Consider the following 16,918-nt stretch of genomic DNA (forward strand, 5'->3'; position numbering starts at 1 on the left):
GAAAACATGACTGTTCTTTTTTTGTTTTAATCTTACAGAAAATCCTAAAGGTAAAAGCAAACACTTGATAAATAAAAGAAGGAAGCCTGAGGATGATGAAAAGAAACTAAATATGAAAAGACTGAGAGCTGACAATGTTTCAGACTTTTCTGAAAGCAGTGATTCAGAAAATTCAAATAAGAAGGTAATAGATAATTCCTCCAAGCAGAAGCCAGAGGATGAATTGAAAAATAAAAACAATTCTAAGATAAATGGGGAAGAAGGAAAATCCCAGAATAATGAGAAGGCAGAAGAAACATTGACAGATAACCAGACTAACTGGGATCAAATACAGGATGATAAGAAACAGGAAGAAGCAGAAAAACGGAAATGTGTTGACACACAGCTACAAGAAGAAATGAATATCCATTCATCTGAGCAGGCCATACTTTCTGATCGCAATTCTAATGATGTACTTCTTCAGGAATGCAGTATAGAAAACACAGTCGAAATATTACCAAAGGAAAAGTTTACAGCCAGACCACCAACACCAAAATTTGTTATTGACATCACAAATGACACTAACTCAGAGAAGATGGTTCAGGAAAGCTCAAGTACCTTTGGTCTTCAGCTTCAAAAAGTGGATCCTACTGTTAGCGATTCAAAACATTCAATTACCAATACAAAATACTTGGAAACAGCAAAACAAGATTCTGACCAGAGCTGGGCCAGCGATGTAGTTAAAGTAGATTTAACCCAATCAAATGTTAAAAGTGCTTCTTCTGGAAATGATCATCTAAACATGGAAAAAGAGAAAAATCAGTTTGTTCCCTACGTTTCTTCAAGTACAGTGTCTGTTTCAGAAGATAAGCTACATAAACGCAGCCCACCCCCAGAGACCGTAAAATCTAAACTTAACATTTCAGTAGATGTTCACAAGGCAAAATCTAATCCTTCACCTGAAGTTAAACCCAAAATTACTCATTCTCCTGATTCTTTAAAATCTAAGGGTACCCATGTGAATAGCCAGGCCACTGGTGAAAGAAGACTAGCTAATAAGATGGAACATGATTTATCAAGGTGTAGTTTTCATCCAGTTCCTACTCGAGGCAGTACAATGGAAACCACTAAGAGCCCCCTGATCATTGATAAAAATGAGCATTTTACAGTTTACAGAGATCCTGCTCTTATTGGGCCAGAAACAGGAGCTAATCATATTTCACCTTTCTTAAGCCAGCATCCTTTCCCTCTTCATTCCTCATCACATAGAACTTGTTTAAATCCAGGTACCCATCACCCTGCCTTAACTCCTGCACCTCACCTATTAGCTGGATCATCTAGTCAAACTCCATTACCTACCATTAATAGTCATCTGACTAGTGGTCCACACCATTCTGTTCATCACCCTCATCTACTTCCTGCAATGTTACCTGGAGTGCCTGCTGCCTCCTTACTTGGTGGCCACCCGCGACTGGACAGTGCTCATGCCAGCAGCTTGAGCCATTTAGCACTAGCACACCAGCAACAGCAACAGTTATTACAGCACCAGTCCCCTCATCTTCTTGGACAAGCCCATCCTTCTGCTTCATATAATCAGCTTGGACTTTACCCAATTATATGGCAGTATCCAAATGGTACACATGCTTACTCAGGACTTAGTTTACCTTCTTCAAAATGGGTTCACCCAGAAAATGCAGTTAATGCTGAAGCTTCTTTGAGGAGGGTAAGTAATACCATACCAAATGCTGTTTCAGTATCATTTTTAAGGTCATTTCCTCTTACAAAAATGCATTAGAATTTTCTAAGCAAAAATTATCTTTTCAGATGTTTAGTACCCTCAGAACTCTCGAAGTGAAAATGTCAGAAAAACCTATTTTTAAGAAATAAACTTGAAGTAAAACTTAAATTGTAGTATTTATTTATAGATTTAGATTTATTATATATAATTGTGTTTTGCCCAGAGGAAGTTCCTCAAAATAAAATTCCTGAATTAGAATTTATATATAATTATAAAGCTTTTGATACATGTTACCAAATTATCCCTAAACATTTTTTTTTTTATTTCCCACTTGAATACCCTGAAGTAATGGTATATATATTGCAAGTCACTTGTTTTTAAGGGCACTTGGCCTTTCAGGTTGGAGAGTTCCAGTATTTGGGAAAGTTAGAGCTAAGATTCTGTTTCCCTAACAAGTATTAGTGAAGTTGACAATCTGTAGGATTCATATGTTCCCTGGCTATGTGGTTTCTTGAGCAAGTGTATAAGAAGTGATTAACAGCATTCAGTTATAAATACAGGAATAGATGTGAATGTTAAACTCAGATAAACTCTGTATAGTCCAGGGTGCTTTTCATGTATTTTCCCAAATCTCTGTGGTTTATAAAAAGCATAAAGTTTACCATCTCAGCCTTTAGAATGTGCACAGTTCAGTGCTATTAAGTATGTCCATACTGTTGTACAGTAGATCTCTAGTAGTTTTTCATTGGTAGAAATAAAACTGTGTCTACCCATTAAGCACAAATTTCGCTTCCTCTAGCCTTGGCAATTATTTCAAATTCTTGACAAGGTTAGACACTTCATACGAATACAGTCAGATGACGTTTGTCTTTTATTTTATTTTTGTTTAGCATAATGTCTTTGAGACTCATTAAAATCGTTGTATGTGACAAGACTTTTTAACTTAAGTCTGTATAATATTACATTCTGTGTATATGCTGCGTTTTGTTTGTTCATTTATCTGTTGAAAGAAATCTTGATTGCTTCCACTTCTTGCCTTTGAGAACAGTACTGCAAAAGGCATGGGTAATTTGGAGTCTGTTTTGTTTTAACAACTTCTTAATACCATCATTTTTGGAAAACTCAAAGTGGGCCAGAACCAGAGTAGATTTCTTGGGGTGCCATTGCAATGACAATGTTAATTATTTCATTAGTTATTTTGCAATTAATGCTACTTACATGTGCCATTCATAAAAACAAAGATGGTACTGATCATACCACAGTTTTGTTAGAGGAGCCATTTAATTTTGAGTAACAATAATGACATAGTGTGGTCAGGAGTCTTAAGCTATGCTTCCAAAAGTTCATGAAAAATTAAACTAAAAGGTAGATTTGTTTTGGTGAAAAAATTTTGGAATTCACGCATACAGTGGGTCTTAAGAGTTTTGAGAAATATATATTATAAAACTGTGGATTTCAGGTTTTGTGCACCAAAGTTAATCTGTGTTGTAATTATATTTTTCCACAAGCTTTATGAAGTATCATTGCACTTTTCTATTTAATGGGATTATGGTCATAGCATTTGTCTTTAATTTAAGTGATTTTACAGCATTGTATCTTCAACCAGATGAATTCTACTGCCTTTCCCTTATCAATTCCGTATTTATAATGTTAGTTAACAACCAAAGGAAGTTCCTTGGTATTAAATCAGCTTCCTGCTGATAAATTTACAAAACTCAAATAAATGTCAATAATGGTATAGAAACAATTCTTAAGTTAGTGACTAAATGTATGCCTCAACATAGGGGTCACTGTTACCATCTATTCAAGTATGAGGAAAGTAACATTGATACACAAAAGTAACTGTTAGACCACGCACGCCCACAAATTATGGTTGAACAATCATAGTAAACTGGAATATATTTGAGTTTTGAAAATTTTAAGTAAATTATTACAATAAATTGGCAAGTGAATGTGATTATAATTTATTTTTGTGAAACTTTAGAAATAACGTTCTGTCTTCACTATTAACACATATTTCTTTACATCATTCAAAATCATGTTCTTTATGTATCAATTATTGAATGTTAAACTATTAAGATTTGCTTTTAATAACAGTATATTTCTGAAAATTACTGTTTTAATACTAATGGATTTTCTATATAGAATGGAAAAATCTCACATAAATATACTGGTTACATATTAGGGTATTTCTTGATCTATTTCTGAAAACTTTAATATTTTTCTGAATACAGTATTGGTGTTTCATGATATTGTTTAACTTTTTATAGTAATTAAGCTCTAATTTTTTCTTTAAAGAATTCACCCAGTCCTTGGTTACACCAACCCACCCCTGTAACCTCAGCGGATGGTATTGGATTACTTAGTCACATTCCTGTGAGACCTTCCAGTGCAGAGCCTCATCGGCCTCTTAAACTCACAGCACATTCCAGTCCACCATTGACAAAGACTTTAGTAGATCATCATAAAGAGTAAGTTCACCAATGCTTAAAATAATTTAGTTTTTAACAGCTATGATGTCTCAAAACTAGGTCTTGGGGACTGATGTTGACATACAGCACATTAAGCTGCTTCTTGGGATGTCTGCATTCCTTATCAGAGTGGTTAGGATCAAGTCGCTCCTCTGCTTCCAGTTCAGCTTTCTGCTGATGTATGTCCTAGAAGTGTCCTAGAAGGCAGCAGGTGATGGCCGAAGTACTTCAGTCCCTGCCATCAGTGAGAGAGCCCTAGATGACTTCTGGCTCCTGGGTTCATCTTGCCCAGCCCAAACTTTTGCTGGTGTTTGTGGAGTAAACCCACAATTGGAAGATCTCTGGCTCTCCTCTGCCTCCCCAACTTTACTCTCAGATAAATAAACTTTAAAAAGAGAAAAACCTGGGCCCGGCACGGTGGTGCAGTGGTTAAGGTCCTCGCCTTGCACGCCCCGGGATCCCATATGGGCGCCGGTTCTATCCCAGCAGCCCCACTTCCCTTCCAGCTCCCTGCCTGTGGCCTGGGAAAGCAGTCGAGGACGGCCCAAAGCTTTGGGACCCTGCACCCGCGCGGGAGACCCGGAAGAGGCTCCTGGCTTCGGATCAGCATAGCATCGGCCCGTTGCGCTCACTTGGGGAGTAAATAATCAGACAGAAGATCTTCCTCTCTGTCTCTCCTCTCTGTATATCCGCCTTTTCAATAAAAACATAATAAAAATAAATCTTTAAAAAAAAGAAAAAAACCTAGAGTTTAAAAAACTACCAATTTTCTGTATATTGATATACTATCTGATTTATTTGATGATGATGATAATAATGTATATAATTCCCTTGCCCCAAATAATAATGTGCTTGCAAAGATGTGTTTTATAACAAGATGATGCTGCATAGAAAGTATCTTAGAAGAAAAAGTGGCTTCAGGAATCTTTGTATGCTTTTTTTTTTCTCTTTTTTGCAGAGAACTGGAGAGGAAGGCTTTCATGGAACCGTTACGGTCCGTTGCATCCACTTCAGCAAAAAATGACTTGGATCTAAGTAGGTCACAGACTGGAAAAGATTGTCATTTGCATAGGCATTTTGTGGATCCAGTATTAAATCAATTACAAAGGCCAACCCCGGAAACTGGAGAGAGATTAAACAAGTACAAAGAAGAACACCGTCGAATTCTTCAAGAAAGTATTGATGTTGCTCCCTTTACAAGCAAAATCAAGGGACTCGAGAATGACCGAGATAATTTTTCCAGAGTAGTGTCATCATCATCTTCTAGTCCTAAAAGCCATGTCATCAAGCAGGATAAAGATGTGGAGCGCTCAGTATCAGATCTGTACAAAATGAAGCACTCAGTGCCCCAAAGTTTGCCCCAAAGTAACTATTTTACTACATTGTCTAATAGTGTGGTAAATGAACCACCAAGATCATACCCATCCAAAGAAGTTTCCAATATTTATGCTGATAAACAGAGTAATACTCATGCAGCAACATCTAATCCTCAAACTCTGACTTCATTTATGTCATCTCTTTCAAAGCCTCCACCTTTGATTAAACACCAGCCAGAAAATGAAAATATGGTAGGTAAGATACCTGACCATCTTCCCCACCAAGTTGCATCTCACTCAGTAACAACCTTCAGGAATGATTGCCGAAGTCCTACGCATTTGACAGTTTCTTCTACAAATACACTCCGCAGTATGCCTGCCTTACATAGAGCACCAGTGTTTCACCCACCAATCCACCACAGTTTAGAAAGAAAAGAAACCAGTTATAGTAGCCTTTCCCCTCCAACTTTAACTCCAGTGATGCCGGTAAATGCTGGTGTGAAAGTTCAAGAATCACAAAAGCCTCCAACCTTAATTCCTGAGCCAAAAGACTGTCAGGCTAATTTTAAGAGTTCTTCTGACCAGAGTTCGACAGAAATGTGGAGATCTAATAATAACCTAAGCAAAGAGAAAGCTGACTGGCATGTGGAAAAAAGCAGTGGAAAGTCACATGCTGCTATGGCATCTGTCATTGTGCGTCCACCGTCTAGTATAAAAATGGATAGCGTGCCAGCAGTGCAGTTAGCTTCTAAAGACAGAGTTAGTGAAAAATCCTCAACTGGAGCAAATAAAACAGATTGCTTCAAATCAGCAGAAGCTGGACAGACTGGAAGAATCATTCTGCCAAGTGTGAATTCAGACAGTACTCAAATAAAATCTGAAAAAAACTTTCAAGTCTCCCAGAGCAGTGTCTCCAGTTCAGTCATGTCTGCTGTAAATACATTGTGTAACACGAAAACGGAGATGCTCACATCTTCAGCCACTACCACAAGTGCTTCCAGCTTGGGGGGTGGCTCAGAAGTCATTTACTCTTTATCAAATACCATTTTGGTTCCTACATCATTAGAATGTAACACTTCAAAAAGTGTTAGCCAGCCAGTGGCACCATCACAAGAGTGCAAGGTCAACACTACAGCTCCTGTTCCACTGATTAGCGGTAAGACAGGAAGTGCTGTTCAGTCAAGTTCTGGATTCTCAGGCACAACTGATTTTATCCATTTAAAAAAGCACAAGGCAGCATTGGCTGCAGCTCAGTATAAAAGTAGTAATGTCAGTGAGACTGAACCTAATGTGAAAAATCAGACATCATCACACTCTGTTTCCCTGGATAGTACTGTAATCTGTAGTACAGTTAACAAAGCAAGCTCTGCAGGAAATGGGCAAGCATCCCAGACAAGTCAACCAAACTACCATACTAAGCTGAAAAAGGCTTGGCTCACTAGACATTCAGAAGAAGATAAAAATACTAATAAAATGGAAAGTTCAGGGAATTCTGTATCAGAAATTATTAAGCCATGTTCAGTCAACTTAATAGCCTCTACATCTAATGATATACAAAATAGCTTAGATAGTAAAGTTATAGTTGATAAGTATGTGAAAGATGACAAAGTAAATAGGAGAAAAGCCAAAAGAACTTATGAATCTGGCTCTGAGAGTGGAGACTCAGATGAAAGTGAAAGCAAATCTGAGCAAAGGACTAAGCGTCAACCTAAGCCAACTTATAAGAAGAAGCAGAACGATTTACAGAAGAGAAAGGGTGAGATGGAGGAGGACTTGAAACCCAATGGAGTTCTCAGTAGGAGTGCCAAAGAAAAAAGCAAACTGAAATTACAGAACAACAGTAACAGTGGTGAGTGAATTAGGTTTATTTCTGATAGAATGAGCTAAATTTTCTAGAATAATGACATGGTTCTCTGAAGATTTGTGTGTATTGGTTAACCACATTTCTGTATTTCATACCTGTAGTATGAAATGAGAAAAAAACCTTTTACCTTTCATGTTTAAGAGATCTGTAGTAATGTGTAACCCTTTGAGTAATGTAGGGGTTATTCGTAATTTTAACCATTTCTAAGAATTGTAAAAATGCAATTATAGCTGTCACAAAAGTATTTGCTAAAATACTTTTTTATAACCACATTAAACTGGGAGGGAAATTCTATTCTCAGTATCTTATTTAATGCATATTGCTATAAAATGATCTCAAAGTAGTATTATGAAGCCTGTGTCTCAACTCTTAGCCAGATGACAAAATTATAAACCTATTGAAATGATTACATGATCAACTATTTAATAATGCTGCTTAGTAAGTCTTTAACAGTGGGTAGAGGATAAAGGGGAGGGAGGTTCTTACATTGATTTCCATGTTCTAGGAAACAGGGAACCTAGTCTTTAGAGTGTCCATAATAAATAAAAAGCTTTGACATGTAAAACAACAAAAAAAATTCCTTAATGGCTACATATTAACAGAATAATTGGTACTTAACTAGTAATATTCACTATAAAGTGTTTATATTTTTATTCTAGAAGTAGTTTTTTTTCTCAGTTTGCTTATTTCTTTTTAGGTATGTTGCACAATGCAGAAAACACTTAATAGTTTCACTATATCCGTTTTCTCATCCATATACCGTATTTGAAATATCTGTGACAATGTGGACACTCGAGGAAGTACTTTACAAGCTTTTGAATGCTTGAACTCTCTTATTTGTGCCTTTTCCCTGAATGAGGTTTTTCTATGTGCGTGTGTGGAAACCAGAGCAAACTGAAGGAGAGAAAAACAGGATGGAACATAGAAAAGGACAGTCAGAAAGTGAAAGAATGAAGGACAAGATCAACTAGAGACAGAGAGACTGACAAACTGAAATGCAAGTATAGTCAAAGACAGAGAGGGAGTTTGACTTCGAAGGATACCTTCCATATATTTGAATATCGCATTATGCATGCAGTGTTGCTCTTTCTTATATGTTCTTACTTGCCCTGTGAATTCATTAAGAGACTTAGTGTGGCAAAAAATTGTCTTTTATCTCATAACATTTCTTTTGGTGTTGGGTATTTAAATACTCAAGTATAACCTTAAAACAAAGATACAAATCTTCTAGCTTTTAACACTTGGGAAGTTTTTGTAAAGTTATGTTTGCTGATAAAATTAACTCAGTGAATAGTGCATGTTCTGAATTGAATATATGTCCTAAGTAAGAGGATTTTTTTTGGTTTTGGTTTTTATTTATTCATTATCCTAACTAAGCGTTTTAAGATGAGGCTGGGATTAGTTCCTTTTTCCTCATGAGTCAAATCTTCCCTGCTTGGTAACTAATATTTAACTTAGGAGAAGCTATTTAAATCCCATTTGTTGGCCAAATCTGAAGAATTATTATGTGTTAAATGCTTTTTGTTGATTATGAGCAAAGTTAACTTCCTTTGTTCTGAGCTGCCAAGCAAAGTTCTTTATTTTGTTAGCTTTCCTAATTTAAGGAGCTTCTGAGCCTTAGTGGATAATTTATTTTGTCAATCAAATATGTCTTTTTTTCTTCTAATGTTGAGTAGGATTGTTGTGATTCATGTTTAGCCAAAAAAAGGGAGTTAGGCCACTACTTGGTGCTTGATATATTTAATTATATGTTTTATTTACATATGCATATAATAGTATGATTCTTTTTCCATTCTAAAGCCAGATTTAATAGATTTCTTTTATATCTACTTTTTCCTCAAATACATATATATGTGTGTGTGTATATATATATATATATTTTGTTTGTTTGTTTAATTAAAAAGTTGGGTGCTTTTCTGTGACTAATTTTTATATAGTTGTATTTGTGCTCTGAAATAACTCACCAAATTTATATATCTGCAAGTCCTATATTATTCAGAAGTATAATTAGTTAATTTTTGTTTCTCCAAAAGAAAACTTTTAAAGAGATGTTGTATAATTTGAAGGTGGCATATATTTGTCTTTTAATTCTTTTTCTTCCTATTTACTATTGATAGAGCAGCTGTGTAGATTTGCTACTCAGGTTGAAAAGTTTATTCTGTAAAAGAAGCAGAAATACCCACTGATTTAGGTATTTTCTATTGACTAAATGTCTTCATCTCCAAATTTTAAGTTTTAGATATTACCAGTTTTGTTGTGTAAATACATATATAGTTATATTCATAAAAGCGTTTAGCTATGGTCCTGTGTGGCCTAGTCTAGAAGTGAAAATTATATGAAAACATTATATAGATGGTTCTGTGATTTATTCAGGTTTTTTTTTTTACAAGAAAAAGTTCCAAGTGCCTATTTTGTATCATACCGCTAGTATTTTCTTTGCAATATCTGGCTCTTTATTACACTGTTTAAACTGTTCACAATACATAGTGAACCGTACTTTGAACATGTTCCATTATCTTGCATTAAAAGCATATTTGGGTTAAAATTATTTTTGTATTCAAAATACAAGTACATCGCATTTAGTTTATTTGTAGCAGCATTAAAAAGTAAATGATTAGAAGAAAATTTGCTGAATAAAAATTGGTCAGCATTGTAATTGTTCTATTGTTTATTCTTGTGACTGTAAAAGCTCTATGAAGTTCCTAGGAAAAAGTTGTCATATAGTGGAGAAAATAACAACTCTTTTAAACAAGTCTATTAAAAATATATTATAATGACGTAAGCGAGGTGTGTTCACTTATCTGTGTATACATGCGTAGTGCTTCTCTAGTGGATTTATGATCCCATAGCTTCTTGCCATAAAGATTAAAGGGAAAGCATTTCTGGAGGTGCTTAGTAAGTGGACCTGGTTTAATTGGACCACTCTACCTTTTGCTAATTCCTGTTTTAACATAGGTGATTTTTCTGTCATTATATTTCTATGTTATCAATACATATGTACTAGAACTCTGAACAGGAATTCTGCTGAAAGTCTGTGTGAGTACCTATTCTTAGAATATTTCTGCGAATTACAAAATGGGCCTGGTTAGAAAGCTTAAGGGTTGGAGAATGCTATTCATTTTTTCAGTATGACAAAAATGATAAACTAAATCTACCGTATAGACAAATTTATTAATATGGGCAGGAAAAATCCACTTTAGAGAAAAAAAAATTACTAGTCCTAGCATAGCTTGATCTTTGACATATATGTGAATAGTTCAAGCTTATGTATAATTTTTTTAAGCTCCTTTTGGTCTAAAGATTCCTCCTGCTGTAAGACGACTTAAACCAATGTTCTTAAACTTGTAAAGGTCAAGTTAATAAATGTGATGGAGCAACATTGTAAAGTATGGTAAAAAAAAATTGTTTTCTACAAATACTTGACTGTATAATGCATTTGAGTTCAACAAATACAATCATGTTAATTTCTTTCCTTTCACTGCAATACTCTTCTGTTTTTCTGAATGTTATTGCTGCCATTAATATGTTGATATCAAATGTGGGGTACTATAATAAGGCACAGATAAATTTATAGAATTCTATTTTTAGTGATTGTTTACTATGTACATTTGTTAAAGAGTGTAGTCAGCTGCAAAATTTGCTTTGCTTTGCCTTTTCAGTATACTGATGCAAGAATCTGGTTTCTTTGGTTAGTAGAAATAATCTGCCAGTAAAACATAGTATGCTGTGAACTTTTACTTAATTCATATACATATAAACTATCTTTGCTTTTTTTTCCTGCAGTCTTTACCATAGCATGACAGTTGTACAGTTGACTTGAATTTCATCTCAAGGAATGTGCCTTTCTGCAAAACATAATCCCACCCTAATAGTTTGCTACTCATTTTACAGCTGGCATCCCTCGTTCGGTTTTAAAAGATTGGCGAAAAGTCAAGAAGTTGAAGCAAACTGGGGAATCCTTTTTACAGGATGACTCCTGCTGTGAGATAGGGCCTAATTTACAAAAGTGCCGAGAATGTAGACTTATACGTAGTAAAAAAGGAGAAGAACCGGCTCATTCGCCAGTATTTTGTAGATTTTATTACTTTAGACGGTAAGTGAAATTGGGAGGATATTTTTATTTTTAGAAATTGTACTATTCTGAGTCCATTGTAGATGTGGAAGTGAGTTTCCATGTTAAGGAAGAATATTAAACACTTTAATGCTAAGTTTTAACAGTAACTGTAGAATTGTTACATATCCCATATGACCATTCTTTTGAAAGAATTTTTTTTAATGAGAAAATGTTTACACTTTTTTTAATCAAAAATAATGGGAAACAGTATTTTAATTTAACTTACTTGTTGGAAAGGCAGAATTACAGAGGAGTAAGTAAAGAGCAAGAGAAGCCTCTGGTCTTTTGATTCACTCCCCCAAATGACCTCAGTGGCCAGAACTGGACTAAGCCAAATCCAGGAGTCTGATACTTCATCATCTGGTTCACATAGGTGGCAGGCACCCAAGCACTTGGGCCGGCTTCTACTGCTTTCTCAGGGAGCTGGCTTGGAAGTGAAGCAGCCAGGACATATGAAATGCTGGCACTGCAGGGAATGGCTTTAGCAGCTATGCCACAGCACCTGTTCCACCATGTAGTTTTTTATTTAAGCATTTTTAAGATTTGTATAAAGCCACTTAAAATTATTACCTAATATTACTATTATTAGTATTACTTAGTACTTTTAGAAAGCCGTTGCTTTGGGAACCATATTCCATTAAGGAGTGCCATTCATGTCCTGACTACTATACTTCCCATCCATTTCGTTCCTGATGTACCTTGAAAGCTAGCAAGTGATTGCTTAAGTACTTTAGTTGCTACCATCTACATGGGTGCCCCAAATAGAGTTCCTGACTTCCAGGTGGCCCAGCCCTGGCTGTTGGCAGGCATTTGGGAACTGAACCACTTTGTGTGTATGTGTCTGTCTCTCCTCTCCACAACCCCACCTTTCAAATTAAATGAATAATCTTAAAAAGATAATTGGAGGCCTGGCATGGTGGCTCAATAGGCTAATCCTCCACTTGCCAGCAACATGTGTGGACACCAATTCCTGTCCAGGTGGTTTACTTCCAGTACAGCTTCTTGCTTAGGGACTGAAAAAACTGGAGCATGGCTCAAGCCCCTGATCCCTGTACGCAGGTGGGAGACCCAGAAGGAACTCCTGGCTTTGGATCATCTTGGCTGTAGCTGTTGTGACCACTTGGGAAGTGAACCCATGGATGGAAGATCTCTGTCTTGTCTCCAATTCTCTCTGTAAATCTGCCTTTTAAATAAAAATAAATCCTTCTTAAAAAATAGTTGAGCCAAATGCTCAGTAGAGCATAATTTATATGTTGCTTCTAGTTTTTAATCCATCTCTGTTGATTCGTTCCTGGTTAAGCTACAGCTAAACTTGTCTCATGCATATACTTTGAGTGCTAAAGGACAGAATGTCATATGTATAGTCCTTAATGTGCAGCTATACATATTATATTAAACACTTTAATTAATTTCATCTTTAAAAGAAGTTGAGACATTTTATTCTAGTAAATATACCATATTAGTGGCCCAGGAATGACCTTCAAAAAATTAGTATTGGTAGAACAGACCAAGTTCTTTATTTCTTCCTTGTCATAGTCTTTGTGGACTTCAGAGAACAGTTATAGAAATAAATAGTTAAAAGCATGTAAAATGAATTTAAAAAGGATGGATGCAAAAGAAAAATTGATTTAAGGAAGTATAGGTAAAATTTGAAGGAAAGAAAAGTTTACATAAAGATAACACAAGTAAGATTGTAACAAAATGTTATAGTAAAAGGACAAAAACAGTTTAAATAGAAAAGGGAAATGATAAAAATATAAATGGGGATAAAATAAGTTAGAAAAAAAGTGCACTATTTTTTATGAGGAATATCAAACATTCCCTGAGAGTAAAGACAGTAAATATGAGTTGGTTGGAAAATAACCAGCAGTGAGTGGATGAGGGAGGTCCTGCCTCCCATTTGCCCTAGCGTTCTCTGAAGCTGAGTGTGAGCACATTAAATGGATTTAATAAACAGGTGCTTCATTCTTGTTTGTCTATATCACTTGAATGAAGTATTTTAATTAATGAAAGTGTCTCATTATTTTAAGCCTACCAGTAAAAATCCTAAAATGGTTTAGTTCATTTTCAACATTAATAATTCCTGCCTTTAAGTTACATAAAAATATCATTCTCTGAATTATACTGGTACCACATTTTTATTCTTTTTGCTCATCAAATGTTTAGACATTTTTTTTCATTTGATTGCATTTCAATGATTAAATAATTGGAAACTCTTGAAATAACCCCAAGTTAGTGCTAATTATTTGTATTGCATCTATGAGACTCTTACAAAATAATTAAAATATGTGGGAACTACCCCATTTAAGTTTTTAAAAATGATTCTGTGATTCATAATAACTTAAATCTACTGCTTTTATGTTTTAATGTTTCAGATTGTCATTTAGTAAAAATGGAGTGGTTAGAATAGATGGTTTTTCTTCTCCTGACCAATATGATGATGAAGCTATGAGTTTATGGACACATGAAAATTATGAAGACGATGAACTAGACTTGGAAACTTCTAAGTATATCTTGGATATAATAGGTGATAAGTTCTGTCAGTTAGTAACATCTGAAAAAACAGCTTTGTCCTGGGTGAAGAAGGATGGTAAGGAAATAAAACATACATTTTACAAATTTTATTTTAAGAAATTTTCTTTTGAAGTATGTTTAATTTGTGGAAGAAATCCCAGTTCTTACCTAGTCTTGATTTTTAATTGTAATAATGGTATCTTTTTGTGTACAAATGCAACTATGCTTGAGCTTATTAATATTTCTTTTGAGGTTGAAGTTAGTGGATTAAACTTTTATGATATCATGATACTGTTTTGCCATTAAAACATCAACCATAATTATAAGATTGTTTGGGGTGCAACTGTGTGAATCTTATCATTTACTATGCAAGGAGATTCAGTCTCATTTGCTTGTATTTGACTCTTAAGGTTACTCTTCATATTAACTATACAAACTTTTATAAATCTCTGAATATTAGGTCTGTTATGTAGGGAAGATAAGTTTCATAGGTTTGTTGGAAAGTAACTGTTAATTTTATTTGCTCATGTAAGGCACTGATATTACCTAAGTATATAGCTGCTCTAAATATTAACTGCTTTTCCTTCCCTTCCCTAAAATCAGTAGTTTAAATCCAGAGAACATTTGGTATTGACAGTAAACATTTTTATGGTTATGTGCTGCTATGTACAGTTGGTGAAGACCAAAGATGTCAGAAGACGTACTGCAGTGCATAAGTATTACCTCTTGAAAGAAAGAATTGTTCAGCCCAAAAATGTTAAAAGTGCCAAGCTTGAGAAATCCTGTTGTAAATGTAGGCCATTTTAAATGCATGGCGGAACATGTATTTTCCTTTCCGTTACTGTTTTCTCTGCATTTCAGCAAAAATTGCCTGGAAAAGAGCAGTGAGAGGAGTCCGGGAGATGTGTGATGCATGTGAAGCAACATTGTTTAACATTCATTGGGTTTGCCAAAAATGTGGATTTGTGGTTTGCTTGGATTGTTACAAGGCCAAAGAGAGGAAGAGTTCTAGAGGTTTGTTTTAAGATTTGTATGTTTATTATATATTTGAAAGTCAAAGAGTTACAGAAAATGAGAGATCTTCCATCCATTGTTTTACTACTCAAGTGATTGCAGCAGCTAGGGCTGGGTCTCCATGGAGGTAGCAGTGGTCCAAGTTGTTGAGCCATCTTCCTCTGCTTTCCCAAACAAATTAGGAAGGAGCTGGATTGGTATTTGGGCCAGTGCTGTGGGATGCCAGTAGTGAAAATGGTGTGTTAATGTGCTGTGCTACAGTACCAGCCCATGTAAATATAAATATATTACATACAATTTTGTTATTTTGATTTTTTTTGACAGCATAGAGACACATTTTTCATTGACTGAATAAGTTCCCTGTTAAATAGTAAAGGCAAGACCAAGTCAGAATCAGGAGTCTAGAACACAGTTCAGGAATTCAGCATGGGTGACAGGTTCTCAAGTACAGCCATCATCTGCTATCTCTCAGGCTGCAGGGCAGCAGGAAGTTAGATTGGAAGCAAAGGGGTGAGGATCCACCCTGGCTCTGGTACGCAATGCAGGTGTCTCGAGTGATGGGACTATATCATATTCTCCCGTAAAGTTTGTAGTGTTTTTGTTTGTTTTTTAAGATTTGTTTACTTTTATTGGAAAGGGAGATTTCCAGAGAGAAGGAGAGAGAGAGAGAGAGAGAGAGATCTTCCTTCTGCTGATTCACTCCACAGGTGGCTGCAACAGCCGAGTAGAGTAGATCCTAAGCCAGAAAATTTTTCCAGGTCTCCCACGTGCTAGTGCAGGGTCCCAAGGCTTTGGGCAATCATTGACTGCTTTCCCATGCCACAATCAGGGAGCTGGTTGGGAAGTAGGGCTGCCAGGATTAGAACTGGTGCATGCAAGGCGAGGACTTTAGCCACTAGGCTACCACATAGGGCCCTAAAGTTTGTTTTTAAGAGAAAGAAAGAGTAATCAAAATTTAGTTGGTAGATTTTCTGAAATTTACCTTCATCTGTAACTTTTAACCTGATGATTGCCAGATACCTTTCCATATCAGGCAGATAGGTTCTCAGTATAGTCCGCATTTAGGTTTTTACTGATTTATTTGAAAGGCACAGAAAGAGATTTTCTCATCCTCTGGCTCACTCCCAAATGCTCAAAAATGTTGGGCTGAGCCAGGAGCCAGGAATTCAACCCAGGTGTCCCTTGGAGTTGACAAAGATCCAAACACCCGAACCAGCACTTGTGGCATCCAGGGTATATATTAACAGGAAACTATATTTCGGAGCAGAATTAAAACCAACTTTGGGCCGTTTTCAACTGCTTTTCCTGGCCACCAGCAGGGAGCTGGATGGAAGGTGGAGCAGCCAGGGTACAAAATGGCGCCCACGTGGAATCCCAGCAGATACAAGGCAAGGATTTATCCATAGGCTATCACACTGGGCCCAACTTATTTTACTTGTATTTGAAAGGCAGAGTTACATAGAGAAGGAAACAGAAGGTTCAATCTTCCATCTACTGGTACCTCAATTCTAGGAACTGAAACTTGGACCTAGCCTGTCTGAGGCCTGTCGTGGCTTTACCTTGGTTCCCCTTGTTGTAGCAAGGGAAGGGAAGCTCTCATTACAGAAGCCAAACTTAACAATCAGTTTAACAATTTATCAGTCAGCATTATTCTAACATTATTTATCCTATGTTCTAATTGCCATTACTTACACAATCCTTTACTAATTGCTATCTCTTAACACCTACATGTTTGTTTTGATTACTTTATTACTAAGTTACTTATTTAATGCTATCCCTTGACCTTAATCTGTTTCTTAATACTACTCCCTGATACTATTTATTACTACCATAGTACTATTTGCCTACTGCATAACATACTATTTTCTTGATTCATCTACCATTCAGAACACTTTATTACTACTTAGG

General features: G+C 35.8%; 1 protein-coding gene across 7 annotated transcripts in view; it reads left to right on the forward strand.

Annotated features, from left to right (window-relative positions):
- Positions 1-16,918, forward strand: part of LOC121168279 (probable JmjC domain-containing histone demethylation protein 2C) — a 197,078-nt gene that overhangs the window by 165,359 nt on the left and 14,801 nt on the right. For all 7 annotated transcript variants that reach the window (XM_040998213.1, XM_040998214.1, XM_040998209.1 and 4 more), the window contains 6 exons: positions 39-1,702; positions 4,016-4,188; positions 5,147-7,353; positions 11,260-11,461; positions 13,858-14,072; positions 14,858-15,010. In XM_040998213.1, the coding sequence (XP_040854147.1) occupies positions 39-1,702; positions 4,016-4,188; positions 5,147-7,353; positions 11,260-11,461; positions 13,858-14,072; positions 14,858-15,010 (4,614 nt within the window). The remainder of the gene's footprint in view (positions 1-38; positions 1,703-4,015; positions 4,189-5,146; positions 7,354-11,259; positions 11,462-13,857; positions 14,073-14,857; positions 15,011-16,918) is intronic.

The sequence above is a fragment of the Ochotona curzoniae genome, unplaced genomic scaffold, assembly GCF_017591425.1.
Source record: "Ochotona curzoniae isolate NIBS_2020 unplaced genomic scaffold, NIBS_Ocur_1.0 patch87, whole genome shotgun sequence".
Classification (NCBI taxonomy): domain Eukaryota; kingdom Metazoa; phylum Chordata; class Mammalia; order Lagomorpha; family Ochotonidae; genus Ochotona; species Ochotona curzoniae.